Source organism: Ursus arctos, unplaced genomic scaffold (assembly GCF_023065955.2).
Source record: "Ursus arctos isolate Adak ecotype North America unplaced genomic scaffold, UrsArc2.0 scaffold_2, whole genome shotgun sequence".
NCBI lineage: Eukaryota > Metazoa > Chordata > Mammalia > Carnivora > Ursidae > Ursus > Ursus arctos.
In genome coordinates, this window is record NW_026622874.1 from 87,890,788 (window position 1) to 87,906,254 (window position 15,467).

At 47.6% G+C, this 15,467-nt stretch overlaps 1 protein-coding gene and 1 long non-coding RNA gene across 4 annotated transcripts in view; one reads left to right on the forward strand and one right to left on the reverse strand.

Moving 5' to 3' along the window:
* Positions 1 to 9,528: 9,528 nt before the first annotated feature.
* Positions 9,529 to 12,184, reverse strand: LOC130544303 (uncharacterized). 2 transcript variants are annotated; one of them, XR_008960479.1, is made up of 3 exons: positions 12,074 to 12,178; positions 11,594 to 11,747; positions 10,864 to 11,005 (listed from the first exon to the last, which is right to left on the reverse strand). It is a non-coding gene; the product is annotated as an uncharacterized LOC130544303 (long non-coding RNA). The 2 variants fall into 2 exon arrangements; XR_008960480.1 differs by having other exon boundaries at positions 9,529 to 11,747; positions 12,074 to 12,184.
* ITGAL (integrin subunit alpha L) overlaps positions 11,090 to 15,467 on the forward strand; it is a 39,260-nt gene continuing 34,882 nt past the window's right edge. For both annotated transcript variants that reach the window (XM_026515796.4, XM_026515797.4), the window contains exons 1-6: positions 11,090 to 11,320; positions 12,370 to 12,472; positions 13,360 to 13,454; positions 13,567 to 13,634; positions 14,896 to 15,013; positions 15,139 to 15,269. In XM_026515796.4, the coding sequence (XP_026371581.2) occupies positions 11,266 to 11,320; positions 12,370 to 12,472; positions 13,360 to 13,454; positions 13,567 to 13,634; positions 14,896 to 15,013; positions 15,139 to 15,269 (570 nt within the window). In that variant the 5' untranslated portion in view covers positions 11,090 to 11,265. The remainder of the gene's footprint in view (positions 11,321 to 12,369; positions 12,473 to 13,359; positions 13,455 to 13,566; positions 13,635 to 14,895; positions 15,014 to 15,138; positions 15,270 to 15,467) is intronic.

Genomic DNA, 15,467 nt, shown 5'->3' on the forward strand with positions numbered 1-15,467 from the left:
AGGCCAGGCACAGCCTCAGTTCCCAGTCCCCACCTCCCCTGGGTTTGCCCCGTGGGGCTTCCAGCAATGGGCTCTAACCTTGGGAAACTTGAGAACTGACACCCATGTTCACAGCCCCTCACACTGTTAACCATCTTCCATCACCTTCTGGGGCAGGAAGTTTCATCTTTGCATCTGGGGTAAATGTGAGAAGCCATACTGAGTTACCTCTTACCATAAGAATCTGAGAGACATAGGACAGAAAGAGACTCAGTGATGGCAGAACTCAGAGAATGGAAGTTTGGAGATGGAGATAAAGAGCAAGGAGGTGATTGGGAATGTGCTGAGGGAGGGATTCATGGGATAACTTGCCAGAACAGCATTCCTGGCAGAAAAGCACCCATGGCAAAGGCCCCAAGACAAGCAAGCCTCATGTGTTGGATGGAGGCCAGTGTGGCTGGTGACAAGTGAGCGAGGGAGAGAGAAGGAGGAGGTGATGCCAGAGAGGCAATGAAGGGCCGGATGTGCAGGGCCCCTAGACTAGGGGATGGCCTTTGTTTTTGGCTCTGGGTAAGACAGGAGCCACGGGACGGTTTAGACCAGAAGAGTGACATGGTCACTCCGGTTGAGGTGAGGGTGGACAGGGTTGGCAAAGTGGATACACAGAGACAGTGAGGAGGCTCCTACAAAAACCCAGGGGAGAGACGATGATGACTTGGTTACATCGGAGATAATGACAGGTGCTCATATCCTGGATATTTTTTGAAAGCAGAACCAACAGGTCTCCTGATAGATTAGATGCAAGATCTGATAGGTTGGGGCGCCTGGGTGTCTTAGTCGGTTAAGCATCTGCCTTTAGCTCAGGTCATGATCCCGGGGTCCTGGGATCAAACCCCACATCGGGCTCCCTGCTCAGTGGGAAGCCTGCTTCTCCCTCTCCTCTGCCCCTCTCCCCTGCTTGTGCGCGCACTCTCTCTCTCTTGCATGCACTCTCTCTCTTTCTCTCAGATACATAAGTAAAATCTTTTAAAAAAAATATCTGATGGGCCATGTGAAGGAATTTTGGACTTTTTGTCCTAAGAGAAAGAGGAAGTCACAGGACTGGTTTTAAGCAGGGAGGTGGCATGGCTGTATTTGTGATTTTGAAAGATCACTCTGGCTGCTAGATCAAGAACAGACAGGAGGGGAATGATGCGGCAGAGGATGGTGGTGACTTGCACTAGGGTATAGTAGGGTATGGCATGAACAGAGCATAGCATAGTTCTTTCTGCCTCAGGGCCTTTGCACTGGCCACTCTTGCCCAACAGCCCTTCATGCCCAACAAACACTCTTATCTTCAAGACTTCGGGAGGTCCCTCGCCTGTGATCCCATAACCCTGTGATTTCCTAGATTTAGCAATTATCATGCTAGATTTTCTCTAACATCTGTGAGCTCCTCACAGCTGGAACCATGCCTCACTGGATTCCAGGAGCCCAAGGCCCAGCATGGGCTCTGGAGCAGTGAAGGCCTTAGAGAACATTTGTTGAATGAATAAATGGAAAGAATGTGAATGAGGTGAGAGGTTGACATCCTGTTATTTGGGGTTCATCAAAGCACTGCAAATCCTTTATTATTATTATTTTCTGATTATTAAAGTAATGTGCTCTTTATAAGAAAAAACTACATATATATAATGAAAGATCTCTAAAACCTCATCCTTTATACTCTAGAAATAATTCAAGACATCTCTAGAATCTAGAAATACCTACATAGAGTCCAGTAAATACCCTCCCCCCCCCATTTTTTTAAGCTTATTTAAGTAATCTCTTCACCCAATGTGGGGCTTGAACTCACAACCCAGAGATTAAGAGTCATGTGCTCTTCCAACTGAGCCAACCAGACAGCTCTCTTTCCCCACCAATTTTTTTTCATGTATACACCAAAAAATGAAGTGTTTAAGATGTAACACACAGTAGTGGGGTGCCTGGGTGGCTCAGTCGGTTAAGTGTCTGCCTTTGGCTCAGGTCATGATCTCAGGGTCCGAGCCCCCCATCGGGCTCTCTGCTCAGTGGGGAGTCTGCTTTCCCTCTCCCTCTGTGCTCTCTCTCTCTCTCAAATAAATAAATAAAATCTTAATAAAAAAAGATGTAACACGCACTAATAATTTGCTTTTCTTCTCCTTACATATAATGACAATCTTTCTACGCTAGCACAGGTAAATCTACCATATTTTGTAAAAGGCTGGATAGTATTTCATAAAATGGACTTATTTCACTGGTATAACCAACTTCCTATTATTCTTAATCAATTTATTTTCTCCTTTTTTAATTGAAGTATTTCCTTGAATGTCCTCATTGTATTTATTTCAAGGCACCAGATTTTAGGAGGATTGTTGAAACGGGTGTTCCTCCTGGAGTGGTCAGAGGACTTGAGACTTTGTCTTATGAATATTCAATATATTCATATATATTGAATATTCAATATAATTGAGGATGTTCAGCCTGGAAGAGAGACCCGTAGGCCTTGTCTACATTTCTGAAGGGGCTTCCAGATGGGAAAGAGAACAGATTTGTCCCAGGCACTTCAGCTGGGCAGAACCAGGTCTAAAGCATGGAAGCCACTAGCATGTAATACAAGACAGCAGGTTCCTACAAGCAGAGCTTCAGGAGACGAGTGGATCTCCTTGGGAAGTCATGAGCGTCCTGTCTCTGGAGGTGTGGAAGGAGAACCTGGTTGAAGATTTAAGAGGAAGTAATATTTAAGGGACTTTTGTGCAGTAGGCCAAAGTTGAATTAGGTGATATCTGAGAGTCCTTTCAAATCGAAATTTTGTCACTACACTTAAAAAAAAGATATTTATTTATTTATTTACTTACTTACTTGAGAGATTGAGAGAGAGAGGAGGGAGGGAGGGGCAGAGGGAGCAGGAGAGAGAGAGATTCCCAAGCACACTCCCTGCTGAGCGTGGAGCCTGACACAGGGCTCGATCTCATGACAGCAAGATCATGACTTCAAGATCATGACCCGAGCTGAAACCAAGAGTCAGACGCTTAACCAACTGGGCCACCCAGGCGCCCTGTTACGACACTTCTAACCGAAGGTATCATAAAGGATGGCCCAAAGAAGTTGGCGCGATGCCTCAGGGCTGGGAAGGTTTGATGAGGCAAAGGGGATAGGTTGGTGAGAGATTAAGGGGGAAAAGGAGGGCACGAAGCTAAAGAAAGTTATGGCGTAATATGGAGCTTTACCCCAGGTAACTAAGAACTTCAGAGGTTGAGGGTAAGGTGGCCAGATGCTGGTTTGTGTTTAGGACCCTGTTTCCTTGGCAATAGCCGATTACTGTAGGTTGAACATTTCAACCCAGCTGGGCCAGATTTTCTTTCCTAAGAGTGTGGACATTCAGAGTATATGGAAAGTTGGGCTGAGGTCGGCACCGAAGGGCAACCTTCTTCAAGCTTTGTGGAAGGGGTGGAGAAGGGTGCCCTCTTCCAGCCACCTGGAAGACCTGATCGTATTTGGGTTCTTCTAAGGGCTTTGTGATATCCTTCAGACAGATGTATTTGTCTGCTTTCCATCAGCTCAGATGGGTTCCTCTGACTTGCCACGACATGACATTTGGCCAAGACCCTCTAAATCAAGAGAGAGTCACCCAAGGCTTTGAAGGGAGTCGTCCACAGCTTCTGAAGGAGCTTCAGGAACATTCAGCTGGAGGACCAGTGGCAGAAGGGGTTGAGAAGAGTCTGATAGGTGGTGAGACCAGGGAGGAGGCCTTCCTCATCACTCAGATAATCAACAAAGCCACTGCTTCCCCCAAACACTCCACCTCATTGAACAGTGCAAACACGTCATGCAATGACAAGTCTTCTGGGTTCTATTTGACTTGTTTTCTAAATGGACTCAAGCTACCTAGTCAGAAGACAGGAAAGGTTTTCCTTTTTCCCACAGAAGTGGAGCGATGGCAGGGAGTTCACTTTCCTTGGTGTTAACAAATAAGATAGGCTGGGGTTACCTATATCCCCACTGTAGGCCAGATGTGAGTTTTGGTCTTTTGGGGAGTTCAAGAACAACTGGGGTGTCTGGAGAACTAATGGGGTGACCCAGTAGAAGACCTATTCAAGAGGGAGCGTAGGCGTGCCCTGAGGGTGGGGGGGCTCAGACTAGAATGAGCTTGACCCAGGAGTGAAATTTTGGTTGTCAGAGGGGGATAGTGGTCCTTCCTGTACATATAGCTCTTACGCGGGTCAGTCTGGCTCAGCTCCCTGAACATCAATCAGTGAGAGAGAGAGAAAGATTGGGACAGAGACAGAGACAGACTGAGACAGAGAGACAGAGAGACAGAGAGTCATAAGTAAAAGTTGAAAGAGTTGTTTTACCAGCTTGTACACACTGGAGCCCAAGCAGGTGGAGCTTGGGGTAACTCCAAGCGGACAGCGAGGCTCTTCCTGACTCCAGTACAGCTTTGTTGTTTTCGGGGCTTGGGGCGAATAGCCAAGAATTGTTATATCTACGGTTTTGGTTATAGAACAGCCAAGATGGGAAGCCTGGAGCGGCTCGCATACAAGGGAGTGGAGCCCAAGTGAAATATGTCTGAAGACTTGCTGAGATAGCAGAGAATTTGCAGGAAGCTGGAGATCTTGTCCTAGCAGGTGGGGGTAATAAGCCAACAACATGGGAGAATTACCATTTGAACTCACAGACTGGTGAGCCCTGCAGAAGCCCGAGCTGTGTAGGGAGGAGGGAACCGAGGTCCAGAGAGGTGAAGGAGGGTATTAGCACGACATAGCAAGACAGTACTGCTTGGAACTGGTTCCCAGGCTTCTGGCCCTGAACGATATGCTCTTTTGGACACAATCGACCATATGCCGAGAGGCTGGAAGTGGAGCCCCTGGAGTGAGGTCACCCAGTGACAACAGGGCCCGTGGACTGCATGCGAATACTCAAGAATGCCATCTGTAGAAAATCCCTGCCTGTGCTGCATTCAGCTCAGCCCTCCCTCAGAAAATCCCAGGTAGAGTTTCTAGAACGTTAGAATGCCCTGGTGCACCTAGCCATGAGATCATAAGGGCCTTGGAATAGGGTGGTGGCTTCTGAGCCCTCCCCCAACTCCACGCCCCTCTGGGCCTCAATGACCTGCCCTCCCAGCCTCCTTTCCCAGGCAGTTTCTCGCTCTAAACCTCCTGGCAGGTGGGAAGAAGGGGAAAGAGCACTGTGGTGAGCCAGATATTTCTGTTAGAACCATCCTGACCAAAGTGGCCTATGTTACTGTAGCCAGGAGGAAGTGGTGTGTGGGGAGCCCAGGCTAGGAGGGAGCAGCTGATGGCAACCAGCAGCCTTTGCACCAGCAAATCTTTGGTGTGAATCTGAAAAGAGAACTTTGCCCTGGTTTGTCCTGGGTTTGTAGGCAGTTGGGCCTGGTGGACTGGGGGTGGGGGGTGGGGAGGCCCCAGCTTGCTTTTCCTGCCGCCCTCTCCAGCAGCCAGGGGCTCAAACATGCCCGGAGGCTCCCTGCTGCCACACCCTTGCTTATTCAACATTTTATTCAAGGAAGCAGCACAAGAGAAAGTGTTCAGCATGGCCAGACTGTGGACTGGAACTAGGGAAGCCATCGGGAACGGAGGTAGCCCTCCAAGCTGTCACCACGCCTTGTGCGTAGACCTCACAATTATCTCTCATGACATCTATTTCTCTCTGTGTCTGCATCATTCTCCCCTCACTTGTGAACTGGCTGGTCCCCTCTGTGTCCCCCAGTTTCTGTTTGAAGGGATCCAACTGATTGCTAACCCGCCACCAGCTTATTATTTAATTTTACATATTAAATTAAATATATAATTTAATTTGGGCCTCCACTGTCAACTCTCCCAACCTCTCTTTCTTGGATAATACAGCTTTTTGCTCCTAAGAGTCTAGACCCTGGGAAGCAAAAGCCTCTTCATTATCCTTAGGGGCAAGAGGAGCCCCACGCATTCACTCATCAGTAAATATTTTCTGACTACACATTTGCCTACTATGCTCCAGGCTGTTTTAGGTACTGGAGATATAGCAGTGGATAGCAACAACAAATAATAATGCTGTCCCGGGGGAGTTTATATTGTAATAGTGAAGATGGACAATAAACCAGAGGGATAAGTAAATTAGATAGCATAAGCGGAAGTCTACAAGTGTTAAGGAGCAAAGTTCAAAGGAGATGATCCAAGAAGGAGCTGTGAGGCTTTTTTGGGAAAGCCAAGCAAGAGAACAGCAAGTGCAAAGGCCCTGAGGCAGAGGTGTGATGGAATGAGCGAAGAGCCGGACGGCAGTATAGTTGAAAAGGAGTGAGCAAGAAGGGGACTGGGTTTCAGAGAGAGTGAAATATCTGATAGGTTAAGGCTTTCTAGGCTACAAGGAGAACTCTGGCTTGTATTTTGAGTGAAATGGAGAACCACTGGAGGGTTTTGAGCAAGAAAGTAACATGATCTGATCTCTATTATCAAAGGATCTCTCTGGCTGTTGTGTGGAGAACAGACTATAGCAGGGGCAAGGTTGGAAGCAGGGAGACCAGTGAGGGGACAGCCACAAAGTCAAGGGATGAGGTAATGGTGGCTCAGACCAGGTAATGAGCAGTGATCAAGATGAGAAATGGCTGGACACAAAGTCTTGTTCACTCTCTCGAGTGGAGCAAGAGAAAATTCTCTCATTGTTTTCAGATGAACCCCTAGAAAAATAAGGCATAATTGGAATCATCTTACCTTACAAAGGACACAGAAGACCTGAGCCTTCCAGGCCACTGAGTGTGTCTTAGATGCAGAGATTCTGGGTACCCCAGAACTTCCCAGTCGGGGTTCTCATTTGTCACTCCCCTGTGAGATGATGTGCTTGAGTCCATTTCCATGGAACGATGGAACAGTTGGGAAGTGGAACAACCAAGCCATCCTGAGGAGAACTGGTGTCTGTTGGGTTGAGTCTATCCGAGGCGACCTCAGCCCTGGGCATTGATCTTGGGTACGGCCAGCTGTCGCCGTGCCAACACCATCAGCTTCTTTTCTTTTCTTTTTTTTTTTAAAGATTTTATTTTATTATTTTTTTAAAAGATTTTATTTATGTATGTGACAGAGAGACAGCCAGCGAGAGAGGGAACACAGCAGGGGAGAGGGAGAGGAAGAAGCAGGCTCCCAGCCGAGGAGCCCGATGTGGGGCTCGATCCAGCAACGCCGGGATCACGCCCTGAGCCGAAGGCAGACGCCCAACGACTGCGCTACCCAGGCGCCCCTAAGATTTTATTTTTAAATAATCTCTACACCCAACATGGGGCTCAAACTCACAACCCCGAGATCAAAAGTTGCACACACTCCACCGACTGAGCCAGCCGGACGCCCCAGCACGATCGGTTTCGTACCATTCATCTGATGCAGCCGAGATAACATCAAGCAGAAAGCACCCTCTGAAGCTAATTTCCTCAGGAAGGGTGACAGTATGGCGGATGCTCTGAGTTTCATAGACTCCTGTCTAGATGCTTCGTCTATTTAAACCCTGATGAGTCATTGGCTAGCAAATTTGGACCACAGAGTATGGAGGCACGGTGAGGCCCTTGAAAGCCATGCCAACAAACTTAGACGTGATCTCGTGTATGCAAAAGGGGCATCATCCGAGGTTTTAAAGCCTAAGAGAGACATGCTCAGGTTTCTCGAGGTTACGCTGGAATTCCCCATGAGGTAGAACCTTCTCTAGAGGCAGGGGAGTGAAGAAGAAAGAGCTGTAATGGTTGTAAATTGTTCCCATGGGAACTGATGGGGATTTGAACAAATGGAATGGAATTGAGAGACCCAATTAGGCCCTCAGAGAACTGACAATCTGAGATATGATGGAGGCCCGTGACTAACGAAGTGTGTATGTGTGTGTATGTGTGTGTGTGTGTGTGTGTGTGTGTGTGTGTGTGTGTGTTAAGGAAAATCCTGCCTCAGGACTTCCTCACGTGGTCCCAGCCTGAGATCTCTGCAACCCAGCTCTTCAGGGGAGTCACGTGCTCTCTCCAACATGGAGGGCCTGACACCCTAGAGTCCTTGGGGCTTCCTTGTACTTTTGTAGCTTCCTCAGCCTTACAGTCCTCAAAGAGAAGGGGAAAAAATATCCTTTTCTTCTTTTAAACTGAAACCCAGAATCTGATAAATATGTAAATGAGTACGCTTGCCTACTGAAGCATGCACCCAACCTACGATCCAAGCCGTGGAGACTCTGAGATCATTTCCTGAATTCCTTCCATTCTAGGTGTTATGACTGATACACTTGAAATTTCTATGAACTTCAGCCCTAATTTAAGAATTTAAATTTTGAAGACGGTCTAAAGGAAAACCTTCACTCTAGAAAGGGCCGATTTGACTATTAAATCTGGATTAGATATTCTGTAGTGAGATAATTACAATTTTTCCAAACAGGTCCAACCTGTTCGGTTAATTACTAGAACTAACAATTTTACTTATTTATTTTTGTCACGAAGAATGTACTGCTCTCAATTGTTACCAATGGTTATTTTTGAGATTTAGAAATGTGGGGGGGGGTGGATATTAAAAGAGAGGGTTTATCCTTTTACTTTACATGCTTCTGTAATGTTTGAATTTTTAAATGTGTATTTTTTTTGTAATTTCAGAATAAAACAGAAGAATTTGATTAGATGTAAATTGTAACTGCTGCATAGAGGATCAAAGGAGTCCGTCTGAATTATCTGATTTTAACTGAATTTGAAAAAGACTATCTGATATTATCTAAGTACCAGGAGGCAACTTGTCAGGTTGCAGCTGCCTAGCCCCAGGTGATAGATAATTGTGTGTGCAAAAGCCTTCTCCAGGGGCCGCGACCCTGGCAGTGGCCTGGCAGGCTGAGCCGCGGATCCTCACAACACAGGGAGAATCTGAAGGTCCTTCCTACTTTCACAGAAGCAAGTACAAGTTCCTCTACTGTGTTGCATTTTTAATTATTTTTATTTTTCTAAAATTACGTAAGTTATACATCCTCACTGTAAAAAAAAATTCAGACAATACTGTAATATGAAAACCTTATTCTTTCAGAAATAACCACTGTTTGGAGTTTGGTTGTGTGTCCTTTCGGATTTTATACACACACACACACACACACACACACACACACTTCAACACCTTTTTTCCTTTTTTTTCTTTTCTTTTCTCTTTTTAAGTAGGTTCCGCACCCAGCGTGGGGCTTGAACTCACAACCTTGAGATCAAGACCTGAGCCGAGACCAAGAGTCAGATACTTAAGGGACTGAGCCACCCAGGTGCCCCTTCATTTTTTATTTTTTATTAAGATCGTATTTATTTATTTATTTGTTTGAGAGAGAGCGAAAGCGACAGAGATCACAGAGGGAGGGGGAGACGCAGACTCGCCACTGAGCAGACAGCCCCATGCAGGGCTTGATCCCAGGACCCCTGGATCATGCCAAAGGCAGTGGCTCAACTGACCGAGCCACCCAGGCGCCCCGAACTCCGCCATTTTAAAGAAGTATACAATTCAGTGGTTTTTAAAGATTTTTTAAAAATTTATTTAAGTAATCTCTACACCCCACGTGGGGCTCAAAATCACAACCCCAAGATCAAGAGTCACATGCTCTTCTTACTGAGCCAGCCAGGCACCCCCTATTCAGTGGTTTTTAATATATTCATAAAGTTGCACAATCATCACCACTAATTCCAGAACATTTCATCACCCCAAAAAGAAACCCTACACCCATTAGCGGTCACTCCTCATTCCGCACTCCCCCCACCCATCCTGGCAACCATTAATCTATTTTCTGTCTCTACAGATCTACTTACTCTGGACGGTTCACTTAAACGGAATCACACCGTACGTGTCCCTTAGCACCTGGCTGCTTTCCCTTAGCATCATGTCTTCAAGGTTCATCCACTTTGTGGCATGGATCAGGGCTTCACTCCTTTTTCCAGCTGAATAATATTCCATCGTGGGGACGGACCATGTTTTGTTCATCTAACAGTCGACAGACATTTGCATTGTTTCCAGTTTGGGGCTAATATGAATAACGCTGTTATGAGTATTCATGGATACATTTTTGTATGAATCGACATTTTCCGTTCTTTTAGAATTGCTAGGTCGTATGGTAACGCTGTGTTTAACTTTTTTTTGAGAAACTGTTCAAACTTTCCCACAGCAGCACCCTTTCACATCGCCACTGGCAACGTACAAGGGCTCCAATGTCTCCACACCCTCAATACGTGTTCTTTTCTTTCTTTCTTATGCTAGCCATCCCCGCGAGGGTGAAGTGGTACCTTATTTTGGTTTTGATCGGCATTTCCCTAAGGACTAATGACACTGAGCATCTTTTCTATATCAGTGGTTGGTTTTATGTCATCCTCAGAGGCGCCTGGGTGGCTCAGTCAGTTAAGTATCTGACTCTTGGTTTTGGCTCAGGTCATGATCTCGGTGTCCTGGGATGAAGTCCGTGTTGAGCCCTGTGTCAGGCTCTGCAGGCAGCGAAAGTCCGGCTTGTCCCTCAGCCCCTCCCCCAACTTGCGAGCCTGTGCGCGTGCGCATACTCTAAGAACTAAAATAAAATCTTCTCGATCATCTTCGGAAGAAATGTTTATTTAAATTCTTTGCCCATTTGAAAAGGTGGCCCATTTGTCTTTTCACTGTTGAGTTACAAGAGTTCTTTGTATATTCTGGATACAAAGCCCATATCAGATACATAATTTCCAAGTATTTTCTCCCATTCTGTGGCTATTCCTTTTCTGTTTTTTCTAAGAGAAATAAGTTACTAAATATACTGTCTGTAACTTGCTCTTTTTCTTCAGTGTATTATGGGCATCTTCCAATGTCAAGAGAAAACTCTGGCATTCTTTTCTTTTCCCTACCTTATTTTTTTCCTTCCTCTCGCTCTTTTTTTTTTTTTTTTTTTTGGTGGCATTCCATTATGACTGTACCACAGTTTGTTTGACCAGTCTTCTGCTGAGCTGTACAGAGTCTTCAGTTCGTGTGTTGGTGAAAGACAAGGAATGAGCAGCTCTTGGGCAGGCGAGGCAGCCATCTACCTCCTGTGTTGTCTGCTCCTGGATGATGTGAAAATGCAAGCGGGCACAGGAAGTGTCTCTAACCTGCTTATACTTCCTCCCAACCCATGCGGTTTCACAACCCCTATAGGCTCACCCCCACCCAGTGTCACCAGCCTGGCGCCTCTGTGAGAAAGTCCCAGTGCAAGAGGCCCTGGGGCATTATCATTTCCTTCTCTCACCCGGTCTGGGTTGCCAGCAAATCCCCAGCGCTCTCTGAGACTAGAGTGTTGGATTAGGTCCCTCCTGCCGCTGGAAAGATGAACTCCTGCGTCATCGTAATGAGGCTACTGCTATCTGGGCCTTTTCTCTTTGGTAGGCAAGGGAAAAGGGGACGGGAGGGAAGGGCCGTGTGTCTGTGGCCAGGGAAACGGCAGGGCTTTGTGGGACTGGAGTAAACGAGCCGCTGCTGGAGGGTGGCCATAGGTGATAAGTTAGGATAAGTGAGGCTCGGGAATCTCGGAGGGAGAAGGCGGAGAGCAAAGAAAGAAAGTCAGAGTCCAAAGTCGAGGCAAGGTCTGGAGGGAAAAACGGAGAAGCGAGAGACAGGTGGCAACAGAGAAGCGGAGTGGGATGGCTAATGGGTACCTGGAGCTGTCGCTGGGGTGTGGTCCTCTTCGTGGCACGACCGTGTACCACCATCTCAGCCCTTTCCTCTTTCTGGGCCTCAGTCCATTCCTGCCAACAAATGGCCGGGCAGCTTCTCGGCCATCCTAGGACGCGGCGGAAAGAAGCCTGATGCCTGGAAGGAAAGCAGAGCCAGAAAGGACAGTTAGGGACTCGGCAGCGGATGCGGAGGCTGCTTGAGGTGGGGGATGACACGGGGAAACCTGAGAGCTAATGAAGAGCCCGGTGCACGGTGGGGTGGACAGTAAGGGAGCGTTAGATGAGAAGCAGCTTCCCAGAGAGCAGGGGATCCTGAAGCCATGAGTCTGTGGACAGAAGCCGGAGGCTAATTATCTTGGGTCTCAGGCCCAAGGGAGAAGTGGGTGTGTAGGCGGAGGCACCCTGCCATGGGGCAACCGCATCGCCCGAGGGGCCCCTTCCATCTGCCTCTATCTCACGGACCTCCGCCTTCTCATCCTTCCTTCCCTTGCTGGGAGGTCAAGCGGGCTCTGGGTAGTAAGGCTCCGCGGCTTCCAGATTTCCCCGGAGTCAAGGCCCTGAAAGGGGAAGCCCAAGGGGGAAGGTCCCCCTGGGGCTCCGGGGTGCTGGCGGCCTGCAGGAGGAAGGAGCCAGGTCTTTGTGGGTGGGCCGCCCTCTGGGGCACGTGGGCGGCGGCCAATCAGCGCTCGCGCCTCTGGGGGCACGTGCCAGGACTGGCCAGCCGGAAGTGGCTGACCTCACCCCCTGGTCTCCTCCAGCCCCGGCCTCAGGCTACAACTTGGAAGTGCGGCACGTGCAAAACTTCTCCTTCCCACACGCCGGGAGGCATTTTGGGTACCGCGTCCTGCAGGTTGGAGACGGGTGAGAGCTGCCACCCCGGACCCTCCCTGCCCCGCAGAGCCAGGACAGGCGACCGGGACACGAGCCCCGGGGGTGGGGGGCAGATCCGGGGAACCGCCGGGCCCTGGGGTCTTCCTGTCTGCAGGAGTCGTGGTGGGATTTCCCGGAAACAGGAGCGAGGCCCTCGGAGAGTAGGACGAGGACAGTCCATCGTTAAATCTCCGCATGAGTGCCTGATAAAAGGGGAAATATCCCAGCCCCTAAAAGGCGTTGCAACACTTCTAGATTCCCCACTGGTGCTGACTAGACACTGAGCGCCTTGATGGCAGGGATTTTGTTTCTCTCTTTTCCCCCCTCATCCCTAGTACATGCCCCAGCCTAGCACATAGTAGATAGGCCATAAATGACTTTTAAAAGATATTTTATTTATTAATTTATTTATTTATTTATTTGAGAGAGACGGTGAGAGCACGGGCAGGGAGGAGGTGCAGAGGGAGAGGGAAAAGCAGACTCCCCACTGAGCAGGGAGCCCAACACCGGACTCAATCTGAGGACCCCGGGACCATGACCTGAGCTGAAGGCAGAGGCTTAACTGCTTAACGGACTGAGCCATCCAGGTGCCCCCATAAATGATTTTTGAATCGATGACTGATTGAATGAACTCACAATAAGTCATTCTGGCACATCATTCTCTGCATCTCAGTTTTTCTAGACTATAAATAGAAAAGATCCTTAACTTTCTAGAAGTTTGATGTATTCCATAGGGAAGAGGGAGGGGCTGAAGAGCCTCCCTGAAAGGGACTGGCTTCACTGTTTTGAGATGCTTGTGGATCTGAACCCCTCTAATGGGTAGGAATGGGTGGGTACAGACGGGACAACTCCATCTCACAGGTGAGATTTCTCATCAGGGTTGTCGTGGGCGCTCCAGGTGAGGGGAACAGCACAGGAAACCTCTATCAGTGCCAGCCAAACACTGGCCACTGCCTACCTATCAGCCTGAGTGGTGAGTAACTGGTGAGGGGCCTGGGAGGAACGGTGTCCCAGGGAAGTCGAGGCTGGGCCCACCATACCTGGGTTACCTAAGTTCCTTCAGACCAATCTCCTGGTGCCTGCAGGTTCCAACGATACCTCCAAGTACTTGGGAATGACCTTGGCAACAGACTCCACAAGCGGGAAGCTTTTGGTAAGAATCTTGTGTAGTGTGATATCAGTCAATGCGAAGAAAGACAGATTGAAAAGAAGGAAGGATCAGTGGCGGAAAGATCCTATAGAGGATTACAGGCATCAGAGAGATTCAGACTCAATCAGGGTTTATTAAGAACCGAGTATGAGCCAGCTATTTGTGAGACCTTATTTATGTCAGTTTTTTTCCAGATATGAAATGTGGCCATTGATATACAGAGATGATATTTGGTGGTACACACACTTTTAATGTTTTATAGTTATATTTTTATTTAATGGTTTATAAGGAAAAATACAACACATCAAATTCATGATTTCTTGGATCAAATTGCTTGGGAGTAAATTTAAAGTGAGTAAAATATTAAATAAATAAATAAATAAATAAATAAATAAATAAATAAATAAAAAGTCTGCATGATGTGCCCACATGGCAGAAATTGGGAAGTGGTACACAAGTGCCTAACATTTGGGAAACACTGCTTTCTCTCTTTTAACCTTCAAGACACTCAGGGGAGACAAGGATCAGTATACACATTTTACACACGAGGAAACAAGACCCAAGGGGTTCAGAGGCTTGACCAAGGTCCCATGGTTTTAAAGAGGTAGAGCCAGGATTTGAATCAAATTCCCATTTGATTCTAAGCCCCTTGATCTTTACCATTCATCCCAGCAGCATCTTCTGACACAGGTATACGAGAGATAGAAGGCTGGCTGAGTGAAATCTTTAGCCAGCGTTTACTGGGAGCTCATTTACTTAGCTACTATTACGTGACAGCCCACGTGCTAGGCTCCGATGGGGTCAGAAGAATGAGATACAAAGATGACATGAGCCCCGACTTTCAAGAAATTGCAGTCTGGCAGGAAAGATGGTCATTAATGAAAGAAACAACATTGTATATTCTGGGAATAGTGAGTGAATTGCCTTAAACCCTTCAACACAGGAGGTGTGATTGGGAATGGCAGGGGATAGGCCTGGAAATGTCGGAGACTGTCCAACTGCGAACAGTATGAATGCCAAACTCAGGAGCTTAGACTCTATCCTATAGGCAGTGAGTATCCCCTGGCACGCAGCCTTGGCGGTAGGGATGGAGAGGTGGCGATAAGACCCGGAGGCGGAATTACCTTGTCTTGGTCACCAGTTGGATGCAGGGAGTGAGGTCAGGGGATGGTGACTCTGAAGGTTCTTGTTCTTGGCTAATGACGCCCAGAAGACACACAGGAAGAAGCCCCAAACCCCTTTTTACAACCTTTGCTTCCTTCAGGCATGTGATCCTGGGCTGTCTCGGACGTGTGACCAGAATGTCTACCTAAGTGGCCTGTGTTACCTTTTCCAGCAGAATCTGAGGGATCCTGTGCTGCAAGGGCGCCCTGGTTATCAGGGTAAGGAGCTGGGGATCCAGTGGGTAGAAATCTCTCCCAGGTAGCTGCCCATACAAAGGAAGCAGCATGGGCAGGCCAACCCATGGAGACACTTTACCAAGTCCCTTTGTGTCTGGCCTCGGTAGAATGTATAAAGGGCAACGTGGACTTGGTGTTTCTGTTTGATGGTTCAATGAGTTTGCAGCCAGATGAATTTCAGAAAATTCTGGACTTCATGAAGGATGTGATGAAGAAACTCAGCAACTCTTCCTACCAGGTAAATATTAATTAGTTTTCCTGTTTGCAGGCAATAGATGCCTACCGGAGCTAGCTTAAGGCATGAATGAAAAATTTAGTATGGGGGTCTCCAGACCCTCAAGGTTCTGGACCTCTGGAAGAGACAAAAACTAGGAAGTAGAAAGTGTCTGGGATTCTCTTCAGTTCTCATTTCTGTTTCTTTTTGGCTTTTGCTTCC